At 42.5% G+C, this 26,078-nt stretch overlaps 1 protein-coding gene across 1 annotated transcript in view; it reads left to right on the forward strand.

The window, feature by feature from the left end:
• Positions 1–5,541: 5,541 nt before the first annotated feature.
• The window catches only part of TEAD4 (TEA domain transcription factor 4), a 36,794-nt gene continuing 16,257 nt past the window's right edge, over positions 5,542–26,078 (forward strand). Inside the window, exons 1-3 of the mRNA XM_054654387.2 lie at positions 5,542–5,676; positions 21,933–21,997; positions 22,632–22,694. Of these exons, the coding sequence (XP_054510362.2) occupies positions 5,670–5,676; positions 21,933–21,997; positions 22,632–22,694 (135 nt within the window). The 5' untranslated portion in view covers positions 5,542–5,669. The remainder of the gene's footprint in view (positions 5,677–21,932; positions 21,998–22,631; positions 22,695–26,078) is intronic.

Consider the following 26,078-nt stretch of genomic DNA (forward strand, 5'->3'; position numbering starts at 1 on the left):
AGCAGGATATCATCTGTTATGGCTGAACTGATTTTTTTTTTTTTTTTTAAATTTCTGACTGCTGATCAGATATGAAAATGTTGTGGTTCGAATCCTCTATAGCAGGAGTGTTTGGCTCACGTTACACCAAGGTGGTGAATACGGGAATTGTTGGGGTTTGTTTGCATTTCAATGACACCCAGGAGCACCTGTAAGGTGAAGCAATCCCTGCCAGCACAGCCCGCAGTTCCAGTGGATGAGGCCGAGGGTGCAGGGATGCTCTGGGTGAAGCAGCAGCAGCCAGCTCCGGAGCAGGAGTGGAACCACCTGTGGGACTGCACAGGGCTGTGCTGGCAAGGGCCCCTGCCTGGGAGGGGTGAGTGAATCAATGGGGACCCTCTGCCTGCTGTGCTGTGCTCGATTCCAACAGGGACAGGGGGTGGCCGTGGGGTGGGGGGAGTCTCTTGGACAGAGCAGCTCTAAGAAAACTGAACAACTGGAGGCAGCTGGCTGCAATTTTTCAGATCCACAGGAAAGTATGATTTTGTGTTGAGCAGCTGCCACAAACACTTAAGAGGGAGCTGTTACCAACAGTAATGACTGAGGGATTAATATTAGAAAGCAGATGTGTCAGACTGTGGAGTCTGTTTAAAGATGTGCTCCCTGTCAATAAGACCTTGCTGAAGGGCTCTTGGCAGCTGTCTAGCCCTGCAGGATCTCTGAATCTCAATGAGATACCACGTGTGAAAGGAAAGAGGGTTAGTGTTGAAATTATCAGAATTGGAACACTTCAACCAAAGCTGCTGGAGCTGAAAGATTTTTGTGTTTTCTCCATGGTTTGGCTTTGTGAGTGACTCAATAAGAAATGACCATGGCAGAAAGAAAAACAGGGAGCAAGAGTGAGTAAGAAACAGTATTTGGACAGAGGGAAACATTAGGAAGGAAGATAGAGATACTGTGGTGAGGAGGTGGATGTGCTCTGAGGGGCCTTGTGTCTTTAAACCTGGGGGAGAACCCATGACTGGACCCTACAAAGAAAGATAGGTAATGATCTCTGGGTAAAATAAGAATGAGATCAAGATAAAGAAAACTGTAAGGTACAATCGCAGAAGTACAAAAGGCAAGGAGTGGGGCATAAGTTCAGGCTAAAGGAATCCCAAGAGAAAAAACACCAAGCTCTGTGACCTCTGGCAAAACTTGCACTTATGAATATGGGACAACATCCTCTGACTACTCTGTTCCTCAGAACTGTGCCTGGTGAGGGAATTCAGATGGGACAGGAATTGTCTGAGCATGTTTAGGATGTCTGTTTAGTGCTTTCAGAATCAAATTCCCTCCACATCAGAAGAGAGCTTTGTGATTGCAAACTCTTGCACAGGCAGAACCTAAAAAAAATTTAACAAGTACTAAAATATTTAGTAATATTAGAACATTTAGTAATACAAATCACCATTAAAGTTACCAGGCTGTATGCATGTAGTTACTATTAAATAGAAGACAGAAGCAAATGGAAAGTAGATGCTAACTGAAACATTTGTATTTTGTTAAAGATGTTACTAATGAATATTATAGAAACTTTTCTTATAAGTAAGACATTCAACATTCTCATGCTTCTTAAAATTCCTCTGGTTTTTACCTGATTGCTCATTCAGTGGGAAACGATTCCACTGGCAGTTTTCCAGTTTGCCATCCTAATAAAGTCATTTAGCACAGGGTTTAGCCCCCAGCTTCTTTTTAGTTTGCTTTGCTTACTTTTATGAGTGGTCATCTTGGCCACCGAGTTCAGATCAACAGTGCAGGAAACAGAAGGCTTGAAAGTGTTGAGCCAAAGCAGAGGCCAACAGATCAGATAGCACTCAACCAGGGCTCCCTGAATTACTGGCTATTGCTGCTGGCACAGAGATTGCCTGGGACTGCACATGGAGCTTACTAGTTAAGCAGCATTATTTAAGACAACTTTGCAGGCCTTTTAAGCCTTTGGCATCTTAGTGATCTAGAGGCATAGAGTTGTAAGGATTTCCATGGCCATTTCAGTCTATGGAATTTCTTCTGAAGTTATCAAGTAAAAGTAAAAGTTTTGCTAGTATGCTTTGTAATCTGAGTAATTACATACATATGTTTTAGCTGGGGATAGTCAAACATCCTTGATTTTATAATCTGTATGGTTCTCCATTTTTCATCATCCATCAGGGATAGCTTTACTACCAAGAAGGGAAAGCAGAATCAGGACCCAAGGTGTAGAAAAGTTGGGATTGACCACAATAGCACACTTTGGTCCTTGCTGACCTGCTGTAACTTGAAATTAAACTAACATTGCTGGGCAAGGAATGAAAAATAAGAAGCATTAAAAAAATGTGTCTGGTCACTTCAAGATTTATATAATTTCTTCTGTCACTGCTATTATGTTCCATATCTCCCTTGATTTACACCAACATGAGAGAAAGTTCACATATTCTGTCTCTGGCTTTGTGGATTTCTCTTAAGGTACAAATAACATCTGCTCAAGTCAAGTCAGTGCAACTTTTCTTTAAGGTTTGGAAAACAGTCTGGAGAGTTGACATTGCACTGAATAGGACATGTTTTCTCCTCAAGTTATTCTGAAGCTTGGATTAGAATGGACCCAAAGTTTCCTGTGTCACCAAAAGCACTTAGTGCAGATGCCAAGCCTTGTAAAATATGAAATGATCAGGGTGTGTGATGGGGGGAGGAGAGTTATGCTTCAGAGATATGCTTCAGATATTTATTGAGTTTCAACTTAAGAGTGTGCCATGATGAAATCATCTGCTAGGTATTCCCCTGTGTCAGCATGGACACTAAGGAGATGAAAATAACTGGATTCAAAGTAGATGCTTTTTATGGTCATGATGGTCCTTCATCCCCTAGGAGATGACTGCCTGTGTGCATTGCTAGGGGATTTGGCTTGACAGCAGACCTGTAGCTTCCAGTGACTGTGGCTTTGGGAGTCTTGTAGTTGAGCAGCTGGAGATGTTTTCACTTGGTGCAAAACCTGCTGGCTCCTGTGAGATTTGCAGCTCCCAGTGCAGGTGATATGATGAATACACTTGCTGTCACACCTTGGGTTTCGTTCTGAACCCTCTGTTTTTCAGCCCGTCATCACAAGTTACAACCAGCCTGGGCCTTTTGTTGGTGGATATTTTGATGTGTGTTAACTGTGGAGGGTCTGCAGAGCCTCCAGGGACTAGGGGTAATTGGGGAAATATGAAAGGAAGATTTGGAGCAGGTAACTTCTCTTTCCCTGTGAGTGTCTCCCTGTGGAAAGCTTACTCCTCTACAGGCATTCCCCAGCAGGACAATCTCTTAAATACCCATGTAATTTTTTTATTAGCATCTGTCAGTGAAAGGGGGAATGTCTGGGGAGGGAAGCAACTGTTACCCTTCATTTCAGGGTCTCTTAAAGTCACACAGCTGACCTTGGTGCCATTCACAGTGTACTGGGATGTCTGTTCCAGTGGTAAAAAGCCAAGTGTGTGTTCCCCTCTCTGCCCCTCTCACCTCCCATTGTATTATTTCTTTCCATGTTGATTAAATGGATCAAGAAGGTTGAAATAATCTCATGTAGGTGCTGAAATGAATGGATGGGCTGTGGTAGACCATTCCAGTGATTTGTGTGTTTCAAATACTCTCACAGGAAATAAGTCATATACTGGGTTTTTTAAATGTCTTTGTCCACCATTTGTTAAAATGCTGCATAGTACACTGTGTCTAATTATTTGTCTAATTTATATTGTCTGTATTGAAATTAGTCAAAGACACAGTATTGTCTAATTTCCTTAGCTTTTGGAGATGTAAAATAATATGCATGTGCTGCTGTCGAAAGTCATTAAGGAGCAGCAAAACCTTCTGAGAGCCAGTGTTGCCAAATCCTAACAATTTCAGGTTTTGAAATGTTGAAGTTCTGAAAGAATTTCAGCTTTTATTAAAAAAATTAAATATGGTCATTGTGGTCTTGGAGAAGATTTAAAAACCACAAAATCCAAAGAGATAAGAAACTAAAGAAAGACTTGAAAAAAGTTTGTCAGAAAAGTTTCTGGAGCTATGAGCCCTGAATTTTTGAAGTTCTGAGCTTGAATGAATGGACTGTTATCCTCCTATATCAACTATGACATGGCATAACTGCATGGATTTTTTTTAATGACTAGTTGTTGACAAATACCACACCCAAATTTCTCCTCTGTTCCCCTTTACATTTTCACTGTGATATTTCTGAGCTAGAGAGTTGCCATGTGAGACTTCTCTCCTTACTCATGTTCAATGCAGGTTTGATGATTCTGCTGCTTTTGGAAAAGCAGTCCTTACTCTGATTTTCTTGCTACCCAGCTCAATGTGAGAGGGAAGAGGGAGGGAAGTTTTGAACTCTGGCTGGATTCTCAAATGCTGGCTTGTGAACATTCTTTGTAGCCCAGATAACAAAGCTATTAAAATGATAAACAAACGGCTTTGGGATTAAGGCAGAAGAATTATCTGTGTCTTTAGAAGCCATTTATCTCCTGCCTGGTTGACTGGAAGTGTCTGTGTGGTCTGAAGTCGATTTCTCAATGGGTGTTTCAGCAGCTCCACTCAAAGGCTTCAGCCTCTCCTGTAGGCATTTATAAGTAGACTATAATTTATTGTAGTTTTCAAGAGCTAGCAGCTGCCTGCTTAGGTTCAATGAGAAACCAAATTCTACTCCTGCCCAGTGGCAAATCTAATAGTTTGAGACTAGTAAGTGATGAGAGAGCAGAGAGGCAGAGGACACTTGAAGGAATTTGCCCGAAGTCGTTCTAAAGATGAGCAGTAACAACAGGCTAAGCACCTTGGTTCTTGACCTGCAACTGGTGCTGTCGTCCCTGTACTCATGGTGCCTTCTGCTTCTGCCAGGGTATGGTGCTGGGCTTTGGAAGACACTGCATTAAACTGTCTGGCTCCAGGAATGGCTTTTTAAAAGCACAGCTGATCCTTGAGAAGAAATGTCAGCGTTAGAAGTGACACCAACTACTAACTCTGATCCAGTGAAACAGTATCTAAGAAAATTTCAATCCCAGTGCTCAGTGATGACTGGATAATTCATCACTGCTTTAGTCTTTCACACAGGCTGAATCCCTCTACGTGTGCTTTGGAAAGTTAAATAACAGTGACATGGACAGTGACAGTGCAGGGAGAAAGAAATAAAGGAGATAAAGACATGAGAAGACTCCTCTGAGGAGAACTGGGAAGTGACAGAGTTAATGAATCAAAGAAAAATTGGAGCAGGCTGTTTTTCAGAAGGATTTGTAGAAAATGTTTTCATCTCAACACAAATAAAAACCCAACATGTGGTTGAGTTATCGTTTAAGATAAACTTTGAGTAGACCCCTCCTAACTGAGATTTTTTTCCGCTTTTTTTGCTTTAGTATGTCCTTGGAGGGTTTCTAACTGCCCGGTGGGATGTGCTCGCCCTTGCAGGTTCTGAGTCTGCTCCTCCGCGTGGCACCTTGGAGTTTCTAGCTGGCACCATTACCTCCAACGAGTGGAGTTCTCCCACCTCCCCTGAGGGGAGCAACGACTCGGGGGGCAGCGAGGCCTTGGACAAACCCATCGACAATGACGCCGAGGGCGTGTGGAGCCCGGACATCGAGCAGAGCTTCCAGGAAGCGCTAGCCATCTACCCGCCATGCGGCCGCCGCAAGATCATCCTGTCCGACGAAGGCAAGATGTACGGTAAGGAGAGAGAGAGAGAGAGAGGTCACAACACAATAATGCTTCAGACAGCCTGTCCCCTGCCCCAAATGATGCTCTGAGAATTCCCTTCTCTCACGCTTTCCCAGGCTGGTGCTGTTGGTTGCCTGGAATCTTTATTTAGGAAAATGGGTGTGACATTCACGAAGCAGAAAGAGTTATAGGTATCTTTTTCAGGGGACTATCCATAAGGTAGATCTCAGAGCTGAGCATGCAACTGAACTAATCTTTATATATAAACATATATATTTATTTATATATAAATCTTTATATACAAATATATGTATGACAAAGCCTATTTTTTATGGTATCTCTTGCTGCTGTCTTCACTGCTCTTGTTGGAGGTAAGAACAGCTAATGGTCTGTGTGTCTGGTGCTACAGGACAGAAGCTCAGCTCCTGAACCCCCGAATGGCTCTGCTGCTGTGCAAACACCTACACTTTAACTACCTACACTTTTCAGATGTTAAGGGTGGAAGGTTCTGTGTACTCCTTTTCATTGTAGTTTGCCGTCTCACAGCCCTGGCACAAGTATCTTTCACCTGTGGATTCTTCTCATCTAGCTAACTAGATACCCAGCCCTGAGTACAGAGGGGCTCTGGCTTGCAGCTACAGCAGAAGTCAATTGTATACGTGGCAGACGTGCTTTTGAATTGGGTTTTTTTGACCTTTTCCACAGTTTAAATTTCTTTTGATTTTGTTAACCAGAAGCTGGTCTGGCCTGGATTCTCTAGCTGAGAATTGCAAGAAGCCACTTGGTACTTCTGTGATTAAAATGCAAAGCAAAGGTTGAATACCCAGCATTTGGTCCCAAGGTGGAGAGTTTCTCCAAACACTAGCAAGGATCTTATGGAAGACAGCCCTTTCTACCCAGTCGGTGCTTGCTTTCCCCCCCCTCCATACATTGGAATCTGCCTGTCTTCACAGGCCCCATCACGGGATGCTCCGTGCATGCCCCGGAGCTTCCTACGGAGCACTTCACAAGTAATTCTCCAGGTTTCTGTCCACCTATCAGGCTATTGTTCCCCGAGCAAGGGAATGGATTGCTCTGACTGTGGGAGCGTGGGTGGGGTCTTGTTTACTCGGCCTTATCTGCAGTGGATGGTTTTACTGGGTACACACATCATTGTACCTGGGAAGAGCAATCGGGGCTGGGTAAGGCTGATCACCCTGAGGCTAATCTGGGGGCCAGTATTCTCAGGCAGACATCAATTCCTGCTCTGAGCTGCTGCAGACGTTTTTATGATTCTGCTATGGAACCAACTGGGGAACTAATCCAGTTTAAAACTAACATGGCCAGAAAAGGGAAAAGATGTGAACTTTAATTTCGGTACTGCCCCGCATCTTGTGCTGGTATTCAGAGAAAGGATGGTGAGATTGGGAATGAGCAACCATGACTGAGGCTAAAGTAAGACTGCTTCTTTAGGGACTGATGTTTGCTTAAAATGTTACTCAGACTAAAATATTACCTGGGAATCCACCTCATGGTTATTAAGCATGAACTAGTGACACGCCTCTTGTTGATCTATGTCTGCACTGCTTTTCATGATGGGTGACTTTTAAAATGACTGTTGAAAAATTACAGATGTGTTTTAAGAGTGTATTAATTTACTGAACATTTTGCCCCTGAAGTATTTCAGCTTTGGAGTGAATGTGTCAGAGCAGAGAGTGACAGACAAGAAAAGAAATGAGAGCAAAAGTGAAGCACAAAGGAATACAGAAGCCAGTGACACTTGGCTGGGCCTGACTTAGCATGGATTGGTGTTAAGTGGAACACACCTAGTTGACTGGACTGGTGAACTGCAGAAGGTAAATAACCCTCTTGCAGGGTGAAAGGTTCAGGGTAGGCTCAGGGAGAAGAAATAAAGAGCTTTTCTGCAAGCCCTCCCCCACTATTCCAAATGGGACAGTGTCCCTGCTTGCCTTCAGTGCACCTGTTCCTGGTGGGGATGGTTGGTTCAGTGTGCTCCTGACAGAACCCGGGCACTGATTTATGCCCTCCTTTGCTTACTCGTCTCCAGGATCCAGGCCAAGGAAGTGGGGCCCTGTCTGGGAATCTATAGAAAGATATGACCGGGCAGGGAGAATAAATATAGCCCCTGATTTCATCTTCAGTGCTCACAAGCCAGCTTGTGGAACAGGGCAGGCTTGCTGTGGAGCTGGCCCTGCCTCTGAATAGATGGTTATTTATCCACCCTGTGACTGACTTGCACAGAGCCCTCTGAACCAAGGGGTGAGGTGTTACAGAGAGCTCTCTATGCCCCTTTCCCCTGACAAAACTGGAACCATTTCACTGTTTCTCACTGAGGAGTGGCTCATGTGGTTATGGGCAAGATGTTCCAGGTCTCAGAATTTATATGCCTCTCATCTTTTGTGAGGCAACCTGTGGTCAGTTCAAAGTTGGCAGCTTTTAGCTGAAGTGTACTGAGGCAATATGAAGAATTTGTGCTATTTTGCTTAAATGCATTTAAATTTGTACAGAAAGTTGTGTTTCAGCCTCTACACAGGCCTCATGCTCATGTTGCCATGCCTCTTCAAAGTTGGCTTGTTTACAGCTCTTTAGGCAGCCCTGCTGATTGCAGAGTGAACACTATTCCCTCTTCACTCCAAAGTCAGCCAAGCTCTTCTCTGTACACTAATAATCTGTGTCCTGATTCCTTTGCTGCCTTTCCTTTCGTTATCTTTTTCCATACTAGACATGTTCCATTTCTGCATGGAGGCAGCATCCTGGCTGAGTAAGTTGATGGCACACCCCTCTCTGGGTGCCAGCCCTCACTGCATTTCTAGCAGGCTTTGCTGACCACCTGCTTAAGGCACAAGCAGCTGTCTCCTGTGATATGGAATGCTGTCCTTTCTCCTAGTCGTTGTGTTGAGTGTGGGGCACTTTCTGCTCTGGTGACTTCTGGTACCACTAAGGTCTTGCAGAATAATTTTATGAGTCCTGCCTGCTAGAACACTGAGGGGGTACAGTATTACAAATCTGTCATTTATGTCTTCCAACGATTTTTTTCCGTGGGAGAAGCCATACCTGTAGCATTTGTACTAAATAAGCTGTCACAGAATTAGGTGTTGGGTGTCTCCTGGCATCTTCAGTACTGATGTAGAGAGAGTAGAGTGAAAAAAGCTTAGTACCTTTGTGAGATATTCATGGAGATGTTAAATAGACCAGGTCTCCCAACATTACTGAGAGCAGAGAAATAAGACATGGTAATTTGCAAAATGATACCTTTTTTGACATTACAAGAGAGACAATAAGATCTTGGAAAAAACCTAATGATTATCTTAGCTGTCTAGTGCTCCCTTCCACCGCAGGAACACCTGGTTTGGAGTGCTTTTTTGCAAGAGGGTCTAGAATTGGTGGCAGTTTGTTGGATGGCTGTTCTGAAGGAGTCAGTAGTTTGGCAGCTGCTTTTCCAACAGCTCAGCCATTTCTGTGCTGAGCAGGGTGGGGCAGACAGCTGGGGGCAGTCATCCATCTCCTAGGCTGGTGCCATCTGTTTGTGAGCTGCTGATAGGAAATACTTAGAGATGTCCAAAGCTTAGAGGCTGAGAGACAGAAGCAGGACAGTCAACCATGTTACTAGTTAAAACTTGGAGCAGGCAGTGGACCACAAAGTCTTGCTTTTATAACATGACTTAAGATAGGATGAAAGGTCAGTCTGATGCTAAAAGCTGCCAGGTCACAGGTGGTCCCTCCCACCCCTATTCTGAAATGATTAGGTAAATTTGCAGGATAATGCCTTTATCTCAAAGGGCTAAGTTATCATTTAATGTTCTCTCCAACCTCAAAGAGTCACTAAAAGTAGAACTGACAAGCAAATGCATAAATCCAAAGAGGCATAAAACATACACTGCCTGTCCTGGCTCATAAACACTTCTTCAGGAGAGGGAGGAGCATGGTTGTTATTTAAAATAAAACCTACAAGGTGAGAGTCTTCAAATGCTTTCCTCCTGTATTATAGTTTAGCATCTTACCTGGTGATGGTTCAGTCAAATCTATTAAAACATGCTGAGAATGTGCTCAGTTGACACTGAACTGAATGTTCCAGGTAATTGCTAAATTTCTATTTCAGCTGTGATATCCCTCTGAAAGATACTTCTGAAGCTCCTATCCCTTCCATTATTATGACCTAGTGAACTCCAGAACGGTCCTTTATCCCATGATTTGGGAAGAAAAAAGGAATCTCGTATTTTAAACACTAGAAGACGGACAAAACTTGGATTAGTGGACAATTGGTCAGGATGCAGACTTTGCCCTCCCCTCTTGTGGTAGGTGTAATGTTTCTGGAATTGCTTAATAATGAGATTTTGTTTCACTCAGTCATCTTTCAACTTTGCTTTTGTGTGGCTCTGGTTCTTTGTTTTCCGCTAGACGAAGCCAGACTTCTGGAGACATGAGCAGTGGGTTAAACTTCTGCTGGAGTTTCTCATGCTTTTCCTTCCATCTCCTTTGTAAGCCAGGTTTATGGTTCTTTGTGTTAAGCTGTAAGTCAGTTTAACTGGTGTTTTCTCCACGAAAGCATGAAAAGAAATATTTTTGCATTAATTCCAAGCATTTAAGTATTGAGAAATTTGCCACTTTTGAAATACCAACCCACCAGGAATCTTCTTGCAGTTAATAGTACTGGCTGTGGCATCTTTCCTCAACATGCTTAGTACTGAACATAAATATAGTAGCAATCTTATTGAGTACTACATGTTATCAAAATTATTGTGACTCCTTTTGTGGGGGCTTCATTTTGTTGGTTTAATAAAGGGCACAACTTTTTCCTGTCCCTTTTGATTTTTTAGCAGCTTTGTAGTCCCATATTTATCTGTCAGGCTTAAAAACCAAGTGAGCTGTGTAGTACTACGTTTTCCCCATTGTATATGTCTGCAGCCACAGAGTTTTCATCACATTTAAGTGACTTCATTGGCAACATTGCATTAACTCTTATGGCTCTTCCTCTGACTTGTTAATTTTTAAATTTAAATTTAAAATTTAAAATTTTTTGTAATTCGCTAAGACAGAGTGGTATATTGTCGGAAAGGCACTTGGTTTGGGGTGCTTTTTTTTTTTTTTTGCATTGTAGTAACACGTACAGTTTAACTGATTTATAATTTAGTAGGCCAGATTTTTGCTTTGTAGGTGTATCCACTCATCTGCCTCTTAACTTAGAGACTGTTTATATTTCATTTTTCATCCTTTTTCCTCAGTGCATGTTATTGTTTTGCATCTGCTCTTCTTTTGGATAACTTTACACATTTCCAGTGATTTTCTGAAAAGTTTAGTTTTAAAAAGCCTTAGTGTTCTTTTACATATTAAAACCCACTTTCTTCTTTCACAACTGGCTTCAATACTATCAGTTGTTAATTTGCTCTTAAAAATACCAAATGTTCATTAATACTTAAAAATTCAGATAGAATTCAAAATCCAGGAACAAAAACCAGATATGGAAAATGAAAGTTAATAGTGCCCAGTGACTTGGGTTTCTTCTCTCTTTAAAACAAGTGCATGTAAAGCTATCTTCTGGACAGGTTTCTGCAAACACGTTACCAGAAAGATCTCAAAAACATGGAGTGAGTTCTGAGAAGAGCAAGCATACCAGACTTAACATTGAGCTCTGGGGGTTGAAGGGACTGATTTAGGAGGAAAGATTAAAGTAGCTAAATATACATAGCTTGGCTAAGTGATGACTGAAAGGTGGAGGGTGGGGGGACACATAATAACAGTCTAAAAATATTTGAAGGGTGTTAACATTTAGGAGGGAGAGGGATTTTATGTGGAACATGTGAGCATGACTAGGATTAATGGGGGAGAAAGAGAGAATATAGGATGGATATCAGCAAAGGTTTCAGGACAACATGGTGTTCAGTGCTGAGGGATCTCTCTCCTATGAAAGGCTGCAGTGGAAGTGCTGTTGTTGGGGGCTTTTAAAATTGTATCAGAGAAAACTATAAGGATTGTATTTGTGGAACTAGTCCCAGAGAATGGTGTGTCTGCATGTGCACACGTGTATCCGTGAATGAGAGGAGGATTCCAGATGGGAAGTGCTGTGGTTTTACACAGGAAACAAGAGAACAGTGGACATTAGGTGGCTTTACTCTGTAAATGTCTGCATTTTTTTGTCAATTGTTAGTATTGTGATTCATACTACCTGTGGTTTTGTGACATGAGCATGTTTATTTAAGTGATTGACTGCAGGAGCCCTTCCTTCGGTCTGAAACAAAAAGAGCAGACTTCTAGGTAAATTCCAGGAGTGCTTTCTCAGAGTTTGTCTTCTGTCAATTAGACAAACATTGACTAGAGAAGGATGACAGCATTTCTCAAGAAAGGGTGTGCATATACATGGACAGAGCTGATAATGTCAATATGCAGATTGTGTGGACACCTGGCCTAGGAAAAAAGGAACTCTTCAGTGCAAGTATGAAAAACCTATCAAGTGAACTTTCTTTTAAAGTCTCTTTCAGAGGCATTCCTTAAACAAAACCAGTGTGAGACAACATTACCTTTCCATTTTCTAGCACCCCAAGTGAAGGGAAGCTGCTTGTTCAGAAAAAGCCAGTTTTACAGCCAAAAGAACAAGCAGTGTTCTCATTCATGTAGGATCCAGATAATGAGCACAGGAGAACTAGGGCTGTCTATTGGTCTAAACAGTTGCTCATTAGCTAATCCATAACAAGCCCTGTATTGTCTGTGTGTGGTGAAGATCTGGGCAGCAAAGCTGGGAAGGCTGTGTGCAGTTTGTGCCCAGACAGATGGTCTTGTAAATCTGTTGGTCACTGGCAGAGCTGACTGAAACCTCTGGGGCCTGGGTACACCTGCTGCTGAAGGGTGCATAGCCAGCAGCTGTTGCTCATTGCTGTCACCTTGAACTTGTGACCCTTCTTCTGGGTACTCCTTCACGTTCTCAGTCTCACTCCATGCACATAAACAGCCAGAGTCTTGCTCTGTCTCTGGCTTCTTGAACAGGAAATGACACTTTTCATGTAAAATGCCTTTAGAATCACTCCTCTTTCCTCTTGGGTTTGATTTGTACAATAGTTGCAAATGCTTTTCCAGGAGTCTGTGGGCAGGAGTGCAAGGAGTGTAACCAATGCTTGCTGAGGTAACCCAATAGCAGTGCCCAAGCTGCTGACTGCAAGCACTGCAGATTCAGGCAGGCTTCTAAGCATGGCAGTGTTGCAGGGAAACACACAGCAGCACGTGTGGCACTCAGTTCAGTGCTGCTTTCAACCCTGACTGGGGATTAGGAGCATTCCTGCCTATAAACATGGCATCATCAGCTTTGGTTGCAGTATGATAGAAAATGGTGCTGGGAAAGACCTTCAAAAATCATTTCATCTGCTCCTGGGCTCAGAGGCAAAGCCAGCTGTACTTGTGATGTTCATTTTTAGTCTGATCCTTTATGGCTAAAGTTGTTGGAAAGTGATTTGACAAATCTAGATATAGAAGTTTTCGTATATCAGGTAGCTCAAGCACCTAGATTTGTGCAAATTCCCTTCTGGATCCATGTGCATTTTTAGGTATCTCTGCAGCTTAAATGGTTTTGTTGTCCTCATGTTCCTGCTCTCCTGCCTGAATCATGGTTGCCCAGTTATCTATCAGATTTACACAGTAGACTCAGTCAGGGAACAGGTACTTAAAGAATCTGGAAGAGAATTGTGGTGGTGTTAGAAGAAAGAGAGCAGGGTGGGAAGGAACAGGGAATATCACAAGCCATTGTAAGGAATTTTCATGATCTTGGCAGAATTCAGCTATTACCCAGACCAGTCCCTGGGTGACTATGCAATTATTTAATCTGTTTTTCTGCTAGGTTTTTCTGTTCACATTCTCTTTTCATCTGTTACAGAGTGTGACATCTTTAACAACTATTCTTGATAATGTTGGGATGGTGTAGAACTGTTGAGTTGAGACCAAGAGTATATTTCCTTCAGAAATGGTGAGATGACCTTACAGTTCACAGCAGAAGAAAAGAGGGAGTTGCTAGTCTTGTTTCCTTGCTCCCCTGCTCTGCTTCCAGTTTTGTGCTGCTGTTCTTTAGGCAAACATCAGCTTCTAGTGGACTCCTCGTGGATACATGTTAGATTGCTAAACTGATAGCAAACTAGGTAGGAAAAATGAGCTGGACAGATTTCTGCCAGATTAGAGTTGAACTCACCCTTGGAACAGTCCTGGTGAGAGGGAGGGAAGGGGAAAGGCAACCACATTTTTCAGGAGTGTCCAGGCATTTGTTTCTGCTGATTCTTTAACTTGATGGCTTAAAGTCATCACAAGCAATGGGTGCACTGTAAATCATGATGCTATGAACTGAAATTGAGTGGTGGTGGCAACTATTCCACTTAAAAAATCAGTATTCATTTATTTCTATAATGCAAGAACAGTCTCTGGGTTCTTTTTCTCTCCTTGCTAAGTGAAGCAGTCATGGTTCCTCACAGGACTGAGCTAGACCAGAGCAGCTGCCCTGAGAACTGCATGGTCGTGCAGCAGTGGCTGCACAGATCTCACAGACCCCTTTTAGCTCTAGTTTCTGTTGTAGCTGAAGCTTTGAGCACTCATCTGGGCTTGACCAGTCTTGACCAGCCTGTCATCTGGAAAGTGCACAAGATGAGCACGTGGGGCAGAAATCTGCCAGAAACTCTGTACTCTTGCTGCTGGCAGGGGCAGCTGACCACAAAATCAGTAGAAAGGCTTAAGTTTTTGCTATCCCTTAGGGCAACATCACTGAGAATTGCTTTCAAATGCCCCACAGTTATTAGAAGATACTGAAACGAGCAGATGCTTATTGATCTAAAGAAGAATTTAGCAGATGTCCAGGTCTGGAATGTAGAACTTGGACTGATGGTAACTGGAAAATGCTGTTACACTTAAGGATGGGTTTCAGTGCTACCCTCAATAGTCAAGTTTCTCTGAACCAGGGCCTTGGTGAGTAAAGTGTCTTAGTGCCTCAATAGGGTCATTCTCAGGTGTCCCAAGAGACTGAAATCTGTTGGTTTGACATGCCTTTCCATGTAGGATTGTTATTGGCTCTTTCAGGCTCTTTCCTGGCATATGAAGGACTCATGTTACTATATGCAGCTGCTTTGGTGTAATTGTGAGATTTCCCAGCCAAACTGAATCTGAACACTTTCTGTAGGGTTCTTATCAGTCTTAACGCTGGGAAGTACCAGAACAAGTCCCAGCTCTGCTCCTTTTGCAGCCCTTAACGTGTATATGGAAGAGCAGTTATTGGATGGATTAACTTACATTTCTGTGGCCTGAGGCGATAATGTGGGAAAACACAGCTGATGAGGACATTCAATTTATGCACTGAAAAGCACTATTAAAGACTGAGGTGTGGTGAAGAGCTGCATTGCCTGGAGCTTCCCATTAGGCTGATGGGGAGGGACTTCTGCCTGTGTACATTGTTGTACCTTAGAAAGTACTCACCTTTACAAGGAATAACTTCACATGCCCTTGGGGCAGTAATTACGAGGCAGTTTAACGCTGTTTAGCCTTTAGACAAATGATGCAGGCACAGGAAGTGCCTTGCCCATTTTCTTACCAGCCTGTTTGTGTGTGAGGGTTAGGTGGAGTACAGGTCCAGGCTACAGTGTCTCTGGTGGCAAAACTGGTTTAAGAGGTTCTGCACCAGTTCTTCCTCTGTTCTCTTTGCTGTGCCACTGCCGTGGTTCATGTGACTGCAAAATGAACTAGTTCACCAATCCATTTAAAAATAGGCTGATGGGGGGAAAAACAAATCAAAACCAACAAAATCCATATGAGGATGGGGAGTTTTATTTTTTCATTATTGGTAATTAGAGTGGTGCATGTCAGTCTTTCCTCCCCTGTCCCCCCTCCCCTTTTCCCATGAATTTAGTTGCTACAGCTGCACACAGGAGTTGATGGAATGTTGCAGGAGGAGGAATGACAGCTAAGGAGAGGGAAACCTCTTCCCTTTGTTCTAACTACACCCATGGTGACTGACTTTTCATTTATGTCCAGTACTTGTTTGGAACCAGTAAGAGGCTTCTCCAAAACTGCAGGGTCTATAATTATTATCCCCATCCATATACCTTGTGTGAAGCATCTTAAACTGATCATCAAGAAACAGCAGTTTCTAAATGGTGGTAGCATTGTTTGTGTTTCTGGCTGTGAATTTAGGTTGTGCAGTGGCAAGGGAGAGGGGTAAACACCTTTCCAGCAGAAGGCCTTTTACACAAGAGAGGGTTTCAGTGTTTAGACCAGTTAGTAAATGAGACAACTGAGTTTTATGACCTCGGACAGATGAATCACCCGACTGCCATGTGAGGGGCTTGACTGGTACATCCTGCCCAGCAAATAAAGCTTTGAATTTCTCATTTCAGAAGAGGAAGGAGCTCAGAACTTGCACAGTCAAATGATGAAAACTGGTATTTTGGGGAAGAGCTGACTGTGATGGTGCTAATCACTTCAATGTTGTGTTTTCAGGCTTTGGCTGTTTTGATGTTTTTCAGAAATACTGGCCTATCCTTCTTTGATTCTTTATCTCAAAATCCCCTTACTGTAGGGAGGGCATGAGCTCAGGGAATCTTTGTGTGGAAGTTTCACCCTGAGAAAATTCAAGCAGGGAATAAATTATCAGAGTGAGGAAATTTTCTTCTTCCAGCTGAATATTAAACTCATTGGTGTGTGTAACTCTGCTATGGAAACTTGAACCTGACTATTGATCGCTGAAGTTCTGCTCTGGTGGGGTCAAAGATGTCTTCATAGGATGGGTCAGTGCCATAAAATGCAATATGGTTTTCCATGGTCATGGGAAATGATCACTGTGTGATGGTCATAGTGGTGTATTAAGTTCTAATATTGCCTCCTGAGTAGAGGAACCAAACAAAATCTTCTCACCAAGGCTCTGGTGAAAAAACAAGGTTTATGATGAAAAGTAAGTCTTAATAAAGGTAGCATTAAAACATTATTATATTAGTAAAAGTTGGATGTCTGTGCATCTTGATAACCATCAAAAAGACAAAAATGTGGTTTCTGGCACATGTAGACCTATTTCTGGAGCAGCTGATGTCCAGGAAGACATTTAGCATAGCTGGGAGGAGGAAACAGTGGAATGAGAGATGGGAAGTAAGGCTGTGGAGGGAGCTATGGATGGGGCAGAGCCCAGTGGCAGTTAGTCCTGTATGGCCGTGCAACCGCACTGCTTTTGTCCAAAATGTCTGTCTGGTAAGACTTGGTTGGCACTTGGTTTTGCTTTGTATGCACAGAGAAACACTGACATTTGGTGGACAGATGAGGTGTCCTTACCTTCCCTCTTTTGTCTAGATTTATTTGTCTGATGCACACATTTCATTATGTTTATGCTGATTGTAACCAACAGTTAATTAAATAAGTTCAAGGAGATAGTCATGTCCCAGGAGATATCAGTAAGTGACACAGAGAGATTGAAATGAGAATTGAGATGGCTTTCTTGACCTTGCTTTGATAAACCTTTCACTGGATACAGCTGGATAGTTGCTTCTCTTATAGAACTACTTATAGGTAGTTGTTAGTGTTTGTTTTGGGTACAGAAAGATACTGAATCTGCCAAGAAACATGCCATTTCCATGAAACATGACACTTCCATGCCATTTCCCACTGAAAGGATTTTGATCACTGAATTCTTTGATCTCACTTTCTTTGGCAACAGGTGTGTGAGGAAGTGTTAAGTCCTAATGAGATACTGCTTATGAGAGGCAGAAAAATTAATATACCTTTGCTAACAGAAAGGCAGCATGAAGCTTTGAGGTAGGACTGGAAAATGCTTTCTGTGGTGGTGGGAATTCCCTTTGATTATCCCTCTTCCTTACAGGAAGACACTTCTCTGCAGTTATATTCAAAGGTGCACAGGTGTAGAATGGAGAATCCAAAAGCCTCCTTATTCACTTCTCTTAGCAGTTCCTTCCTGCATAACTATTGAATGCAAAATTTTGCAATTTAGTGTAAGACTGAATGGGAGCCAAATTGCTGCCCTTGGAAAATTATCTGTTAAGAATGAGAGGTAAAGAATGTTCTGTAAGGCAGTATCTCTTGACTGCTTTTTTTTTGGTGCCATGCTTCCCAGGGGAAGGCTCTGTGGAGGATAGAGGTGCTGTGCCACGGTTGGAATGTTGGCTGGAGCTCCGTGAAACCCAATGCGCGGTTTCGACAGAGGAGTCACAACTGTTGGCAGGTTCTGGTGACCATGGCAGACCTCAGCGGGAGTTATTCTAAGAACACAACATATGATCAGATTACTGAGGGACACTTTACATGGCTCTAAAAAATGAACCATCTGACAGTTTGTGACAGCTCTGCCTGCTCCAGCCAAGTGAGGAGTGCTGGTCTTTGCTGACCCTGCAGCCCGGGTTGTGAAACAAAGAAGGTGCCTTCCAAAGCCTGTGAGCATACAGGCTTCCAGCCACATTACACCTGCTTACATCTAACTACTGATAAGAAACACAAAAGACATTTAGGACTTGCTTCTCTTGTAGTTTTGATTCACGGTAATTTAATACTGCCATGCTGCAGTTTACTGGGCTTGGCAATTTACATAGTTCTATATTTAGTAATCCCTGTGATGAATGTCTTTGTAGAGTGATCTGTTTGTTTGGTGGTGTTTTTTTGTTTGGGCTTTTTTTTTTCTTTTTTCTTTTTTTTTTTTCCTTTTTTTTTCTTTTTTGTGCTACCAGTATCTTTATTACCCTAATATAACCTGCCACTTTTCTGTTTTAACCTGACTGTGGGGACACACTTCTGGAATATGAAGACTGTATGAGAGATATTAGCAAGTGGGAAGTGAATTCTAAAACTGGAAATTTTGATGATCCACAGTTCAATGCTCTCTGTGTAGAGTTTCTTTCTAGAGAATTTCTGTACTGGTATCCAATATCTGCAATTTGTACAACAATTTCCCCTCCCACTAGTTTTTTTGGTGAAGTACATGGCCTGAGAGGACTTTGCAATTTTTGCTGCTGCTGTTGTCAAAGACAAACAGTTAAATGCACACTTATGGAAATACCTCCCAGTTTCCCAGGCCTGACTACAGTTTATTGTCTCTCCTCCCTGCTTCCTACTCTGTTTCCCTTCTTTTGTTCTCTCTAACACTCAGTCCCTCTTAATTCCCTTGATGAGGTGCTGGGTGACGCAGGAGATTGGCATCACTGTGTAAAGGTCTCTTTCTGCCAATTCCTGCCTTTTTTTGTTTTGTTTTGTTTCCCTTCTGGTGCTCCTTGTTTCTAGCTGCTTGTCATCTCTGCATGGGTTTTCAGTGGGCTGCAGTCCTTTCAGGGTTGTCTCTGCTCTGGCGTGGGTGCTGCAGTTGTCTCAAAGTGTTCTTCTGTCATGGAGCAACTTTTTCCAAGATGACTTTTCCAGCCACATCCCCAGGAATGTCCCCTACCATGTCTCCTTTTCTCTATATTCATCTTTTTACGTATCTTGTATTTCTCCTGTGCATTCTCATGTCTTCTTTTGTGGTTCCTCTTGTGTCTCCTCATGTGTCTCCTGTCCCTACTGGCTCTTGCCCTTTCCAAAATACATTCAAGCAAAGGTAGCTTGTGCTCCTCTAGTTGAGGATTTGATGGATTGATTGTTATTTTCATCCAGTTTGGAGGTGGCTGGAATTCACTATGACTGGCACAGAGCTGTTCATGGCATCCTCTCATACCAATTACCCTGCAGCCCCTTACTATTACAGCAGAATAATGTTCTGTCAGACTGTTCAGCCTCCATAATTTCTTTACTTGACACACTATACATATGAATTTGCTCCATAAAATTTATTGTATCTGGTTGAGAATCCATTGAAATTAGTTTTGCAAGGATCACCCATAATTGAGCCAGTGTCTGGAGAGTTCCCATGTGTTTAAATTTTCAGTGTAGCCTGATACATGCCCTTTAGAAGTTTGCTTCAAATTCTCCACATCCACTTTTTCTCAAGGCTAGTTTTTCCTCTCTTTTCCATCAACTCATTCACCTTGCCTCTCAAAGGATCCCCTTGTTGAAACAAAAATTCCCTTCTTTCTTTATAGATAATAGAGTTTGAGTGCCTTGTTCTGTTCAGCACATTTCCCATTTCTGATGTGTGTCAAACAGTCCTTCTGAAATTTCTTATGTTGGCATCTGTCTGAGAAGAATCACTTCAGTTGTTTCTTACCTTTCAGCTTGGATCCATGTCTAAACAGATGGAAGCTTTGAGAAGCCATAAATGTTATTGTTGGCACAGGAGGAAGGTGGTGTGGATGTGTGTTGCTATAATTGGTCTCAGCTTTGTGAAAATGGTTTATGTGGGTTGGAAGAGCAGCCAGGTGGAAGGTGGCAGAACAGCATCTGCTCCCACCAAACTCTCCTGGGCATGTCACTGTGCTCAGGCAGAAACTGTGGGAACTGAAGAGGTCAGGGCTTACATGGCAGGGCATTGTGTTTCTGGCACAGACACAGTTCCTAATTTGTGTTTACAGGAGCTGGAGTGGATTTCTCAGCTACAGACCTGTTTCTTCTCCCAGGGGAATAAGGGGAGCTGCTACAATGACACTATTAGGGAAAGATTAGGATCTGTGTATGTAAAATGCTTTCCCATTCCTATGTGTGCATTGGTTGTGTTTCATGAACCTGGCCTAATTGCAGTCATGGACATTTGCATTGTTCTGTTTCAGAAACAGATGGAATTAAGGGCTTTGCCAGTCCTTCCCTAAAGGCTTGAGTGGTCAATTTCAGCAGTCTTTCCTTGCATACACTTTATTTCAGGGTTGAGAGAAATAAGAGTTTAAAATAGAAAAAAGTTACTGCTTTTTCATGAAATATTTAACTACTGGAATAGTTAATACTGATAGTTTAATACTGATTTCACTGCTTGCCTTTTCATGTCTGTAATGTCTTAATATACAAGTTCTTTGCCCACAAACTTTCCACAGACAATACTAGGGTTTTATAATTTTATTATTAAAAAAACTTCACAAGAGCTGTGGCTTTGTTTCCTGGTTCATTCTTGCTTCATTCTGCAAACACTTGCAGGCATATCAAGATGTCTCACAGCCTTGCAGCTCCTACTCCCAACTTTTTATTGCAGCACTATCTTGATACTACTGTGGTGACCACAAATGTTTTATTTTGCAGAGCCTGCTCTTTCACTGTCGTGTTTTCTGCTTTGAACCAGCCTTGAGTTCAGATGTGTAACTTCTGCCTTTCTGTTTCTGCTCTTAATTCCTCCATCTCCAGAAAGACTATAAAATCTGTGTGACTGCTTAGATGTGATACACTGGGAGCCAGAGTAATAAAGCTGAATAGTCTGCCTGCAGGAGCCTGAAAGCACTTGTAATTCAGTGTATCATATCACACTGATAAATTCTATGTAGCTATTTCCATGTGCTTCCCCCTTGTTGTTTATTTTCTTGGACTTGGTTACACAGAATGACAGGCTCCTTTTGGTTGGAAGGGATCTTCAGACTGCCTAGTCTGGCCCTGATGCTCAAGCAGGGTCCAGTAGGTTGTTACTGTCCTCCAGGGATGGAGACTACAGCCTCTCTGGGCAGCCTGTGGCAATGTTTAACCACCTTTAGAATAAAAAAGGTTGGGTTTTTCTTTTTTTTAAATTGTTTTTAGACAGAATTTCATGTGTTAATTTGTATCAGTTGTTTCTTGTTCTATCTCTGGGCACTATTGAGAGGAGGGTGGCCTCCCATCAGTATTTATTTTATTATTATTATTGGTTAAAAACTGCCCCTAGGTCCTCTCCAGGCTGAACAGACCCAGTTCTTTCAGCCTCTCTTCATCGGACAGATGCTCCAGTCTCTTAATAATTTTTGCTGACTTCTTGCTGGACTTGCTCCAGTGTGTTTACACCTTTCTCATGCTGAGAAGACTTGATCTGGACTCAGTACTCCACATGTTGCCTCAGCTGTGCTGAGTGGAGCTGAAGGATCAAGGGAAGTCCCTTGACCTGTTGGCAACTGGGATTTGCCATAAAGGGTGCATTGCTGCCTCATTGTCAGCTCATTGTCAGCTGGGACCCCATCCATTTGTTCAGCCAGTTTTCACCAAGCCACCTTGTCCAGCTATCTAGCCCAAACTTTGTCAGTTTGTCTATGGGGATGTTATAGGAGACTGCTCCTAAAACTCAGACTTCTACCATGTGCACTAATAAGTTCCTTTCTAAGAAGGAAAAGAGTGTGACAGAGTCATCCTGCTGCTGATCTCTGTAGATACACAATGGAATTATCTATTTTGTTGGGGTCGCTGCTTTCTAAACTTGGATTTGCATTATTCCTGTGTTCCAGGCCGAAATGAGTTGATTGCCCGCTATATTAAGCTGAGAACAGGGAAAACACGCACAAGGAAACAGGTAAGGTACAGTTTTCTCTGGAAGGATTAGCTTCTGTGGACCTTTAGAGATTATGAGGGCTAATGAGAACAAATTTCTTGCTGTTCGCTTGTTGGTAGTTTCTGACTTTGGTGGAAGGAGGTTGTTGTGCTGAGCTGGTTAATAAGAATGACAGGAAGAGTCAGCTCAGGCATTTTACAGGAGGTTTGTAATGCTCATGTCTGCCAATCATATCATGACCCACAAATTTTTCTGCTGTTAAAAAGTGTGATTTTATTTGCTTGGCCTACTAATGAGTGTTTCAGGGAGCACCAGTGGTTCTCTGCATGAAGATTTCTTGTTTAGCCCAAGCAGACAAGTCAGCAATGATGATTTTGAAAGTACCTGTCACACAAGATGGAAAAGGAATCTTTGTAATTTGGGCATGAATATCCAGGCTATGCTGGACAAAGCACTGAGCAGCCTGGACCTGCCTTAGATGGCTCATCTTTGCAAGCTCTCCACCCCATTTCATGGCACTGGAATTATGTGCAGAAAAGTAGCTCCTTGTTACCCCCAATCCCTCCTACCCCCAACCCTAAATAACTGCCTAAGTCTACAAGAGGCTGCCAAGTATTACTCTGGAATGAACATGGAATTTTGTCTTTCAATGCAGGTATCTAGTCACATCCAGGTGCTGGCAAGGCGGAAAGCTAGAGAGATCCAAGCCAAGCTCAAGGTATGATGGATATCCCTTAGCAGTTTCACACAAGCCCCCTCAGGTCAGCTATTCCCTCTTTGAATGGCCTTTAAAAAGCCTGAGAGATTAATCACTGAACTGTAGTGGGCTGGAGAGGAAAAGGTTCTTCCCAGGAAATGTTGTGCAAACATTCATTATTGTTGAAGCTCTGTGACGTCTGGAGCAATTTCTATTTAAAGAATAAAGAAACAATAACTTTTTAAATTTCATGTGTCTTATTTCTACCTCCAGTTTATGCTGTTGTCATTCAAATCTGAAAGACCCTTAGACTTAGGAGTGTGCAGAGAGTGTTTACCTGAGCAGGAATTGTTTATGGTTACAAGTGCTGACCAGTAAGCAGCTGCTGGTGTTGTGGTGGCCTTGGGAAAAGGTGGCCTTAGAGTTATCAGAGCACCAGCTCCACCTCTACTAGAGGTGGTGATGTGGAGTTGTCCACTGAGAGGAAGCAATAAAGCCAGCTGGCATCTTCTCAGGTAAAATGGTGCCAGCTGAATAGACTTTGCTCCTTGATTAATTCAGACCTGATGTGAAGAGGCTGGTGCTAACGAGAAAGAGAAAATGGTTGAATACTTGTTTGAGAAAAGCTGTGTTTTCCTTTCCATAGGAAAAGCTCCAAGATCACCCTAATGAACCTCTTGACATTTATTTCCACTCGGATTTGATGTGGGGAAATGGTTTATGTGCTCAGACTGAATTGCCAGAAATGTTGAGAAGGTCAAGTTTGTATGTGACAATTGCAGAAGAGGGTGTCTGTCCCCTGTTAAAATGTGAGCTATCCAGAAAGGGCTTGCTGAGCAGGATGTGAGGTCTGAGCCTTGTTATGTTTCACTGAGACAGCCAGAGAAGGAAGGTGAATGCTGACCTTTCTCTTTGGTATGGCCCTAAGTAATCTGGAAGGAAGAGTTTGCTTTCCTGGTTTTCCATGCTTCAGGTGACAATAACCGTGACAGCCCAGCCCTGACTACTGAGGGATGGCTGTTAGCATGTGCTTCCTCTTGGCTGCCTGGGCAGCTCCTCACTGGGCACCAGGGCAAATGGACTGTCCTGTGTTTGAGCTGCTGGCACTCAGCTGCCCAGGGCTGACATGCATGCAGCTCTGTTGCAATCAGTGATTGTCTCTAAGCCATGACAGCACCCCCCCCCCACATCCCAGCCCCATTTTAGAAAGCTGTGCTGTGTCTTTTATTAGCCTGTTGTGTTACCAGCTGCTCTGATAAAGAGAAGGAGGCACAAATTACAACTATCTAATTCAGTGCAGCCAGGTAGGGCTGCCTCAGCTTGAAACCTGTGGTGCTGTTAAGTGGTGAGTTCAGGTGGAGGCCTGCTGGAGAGGCAAGTTAGAGCGAGCAGGAAACAACAACTGCCCAGGGTGTTAAAAGCCTCACTGCTGCTTACATCTGTAACCTTGATTCTGTTCCTTGTGTGACACAGCTCTGGGGCTGGGCATGATTGGAAAGCCAGTCAGCCGAGCCTGTTCCCACTTAGCTCACAGGCGCTGGCTGGTTTTGTTCTCAGGGAATGAAGGTGTCTCGGGGAGCTCCATGGAGCCATTGGCTGCTGTCCCTTTACACACCCAGGCCATGCTGTGAGCTCTGCCCAGCTGCCTGCAGAGAACCCTTCCCCAGGACCAGGCTGTTCCTTTCCACCTGCAGTGGCAGGTCGGGAGCACTGATTCAAGTCATTTACTTCTTTGCTTTCGCTGGCCATTTCCATAGAGCAGGGAAATGAAATCACAGAAGCTGCTGCCCTTCCTCCAAGGTCCTGCTGACAGCTGTGTGCTCTCCTATCACTGCTCATTTTCCATAGCAAGTGTATGAATTTGTGTTTATATCTTAGTGATCAGATCAGCTACATGATGATTTTTCAGAGTAGTGACTGCAATAAAACCACCTCCACACAAACGAGTGTTTTTTAAATGTCCACTGTGTCTGTAAAAGATAGAGTGGAGAAATAGGGTAAAACTTGAAGAAAACTCTGTTCCCAAAAGTCAGTAGTTTTTCCATGCCCTGGGTGGCTAATAGATATCATCTGCACTAAGGAAAAAATTGGGAAATCATGGTGATATGATGGTATTATCATCATCATCATAATCACCATCATCATTATAATGTGTTTAAAGAATAATAAAAGAAAATACAAACATTGCAAATGTTTGGTCAAAGCTTTTATTGTTTTTATCATGTTTATCAAAGTTTTTTGTCTTTTTTCCATTTTTTTTCCTTTTCATACTGGAAAACACTTGAAATATGTATAGAACTGAAACAGAAAGATGTCTTTTCTAAAAAGATGCTCCTTCCAGCAGTCTGTCAAGCATTTAAACAAAACAAAAGCACAGCAAAGGTTAATAGGTAAAATACTCTCCTTCCCTAATTATTTTACATTTTCTTTTAACTTTTAGTACCTCCACAAGTAAATGCATCTTCCCAATAAACTGAGGTAGACAAATGCAATTTTTCCAGTGAGAAAATAAGGGAAGGAAATAAATCCTTTTCTGCAATGGCACATGCAAAATAGTCCTTATATATATATTAAGAAAAAAGCAGAAAACAATAATTTCCCTTAAAAAATGTAGGTAATCCTTCAATTATTCCCTACAGCATAATTTAGACTGGATTCTGAAAACATTTCCCATAGCTTTGGAGAATATTAGGAACTTTCTCAGCATTTAAAATGTTTCCCTTCCATTCACTTGACTGATGCTGACAGAAGTCACAGATGCTCTAAAAAAGAAGAGGTGTAAGTTCTGCCTATTTCTAGTGATCATTCCACTTAAACATATACATTTATTATTGAGATTTTAGAGGAGGATGCCTCCTCCACTTTTGTGGTTAGACACATTAGGATATTTGGGCTTTGAACTTTAGAGAACCTTAGATAAGTTGGAGGGGTTAGAAAGAATGGAGGCCTAAAGGTGAGAACTTACTGCAGTTTAGTGAATGCAAGTGGGAAGTGAGAATTCCCCATGAAGACAGCAAGGGCTGTTGTACCTCTTTCAGCAGTTTCTTCAAGCTATGAATTAATCTGTGAGTTTTTTGTGGTAATTATAATACCACAGAGAAATGTGGAATGTTTAAAGGATGAAGATTAATTGTAGGGGATGTAGGAGGGAAGGCAGAATATAAGTGCTTCTGTTTGCCTATTTATACCTTGAAGAAAATAAGAAATTAAGAATGCTGTTTGTTTTATACATAACTCAGACCCACTAATTGTGACACTGTCATTGCCTGTAAGAATGTGTGTAAATCTACAGTCCTGTTAAGATACAAAAAGAAATGTCCCTGCATATGTGCCCTGGAGATTATGAAGGTTTCAAGTTTCCCTGAAGATAGGGATAAAATGATAAACTCTACCTGAGACTAATGC

This window comes from Agelaius phoeniceus, chromosome 2 (assembly GCF_051311805.1).
Source record: "Agelaius phoeniceus isolate bAgePho1 chromosome 2, bAgePho1.hap1, whole genome shotgun sequence".
NCBI lineage: Eukaryota > Metazoa > Chordata > Aves > Passeriformes > Icteridae > Agelaius > Agelaius phoeniceus.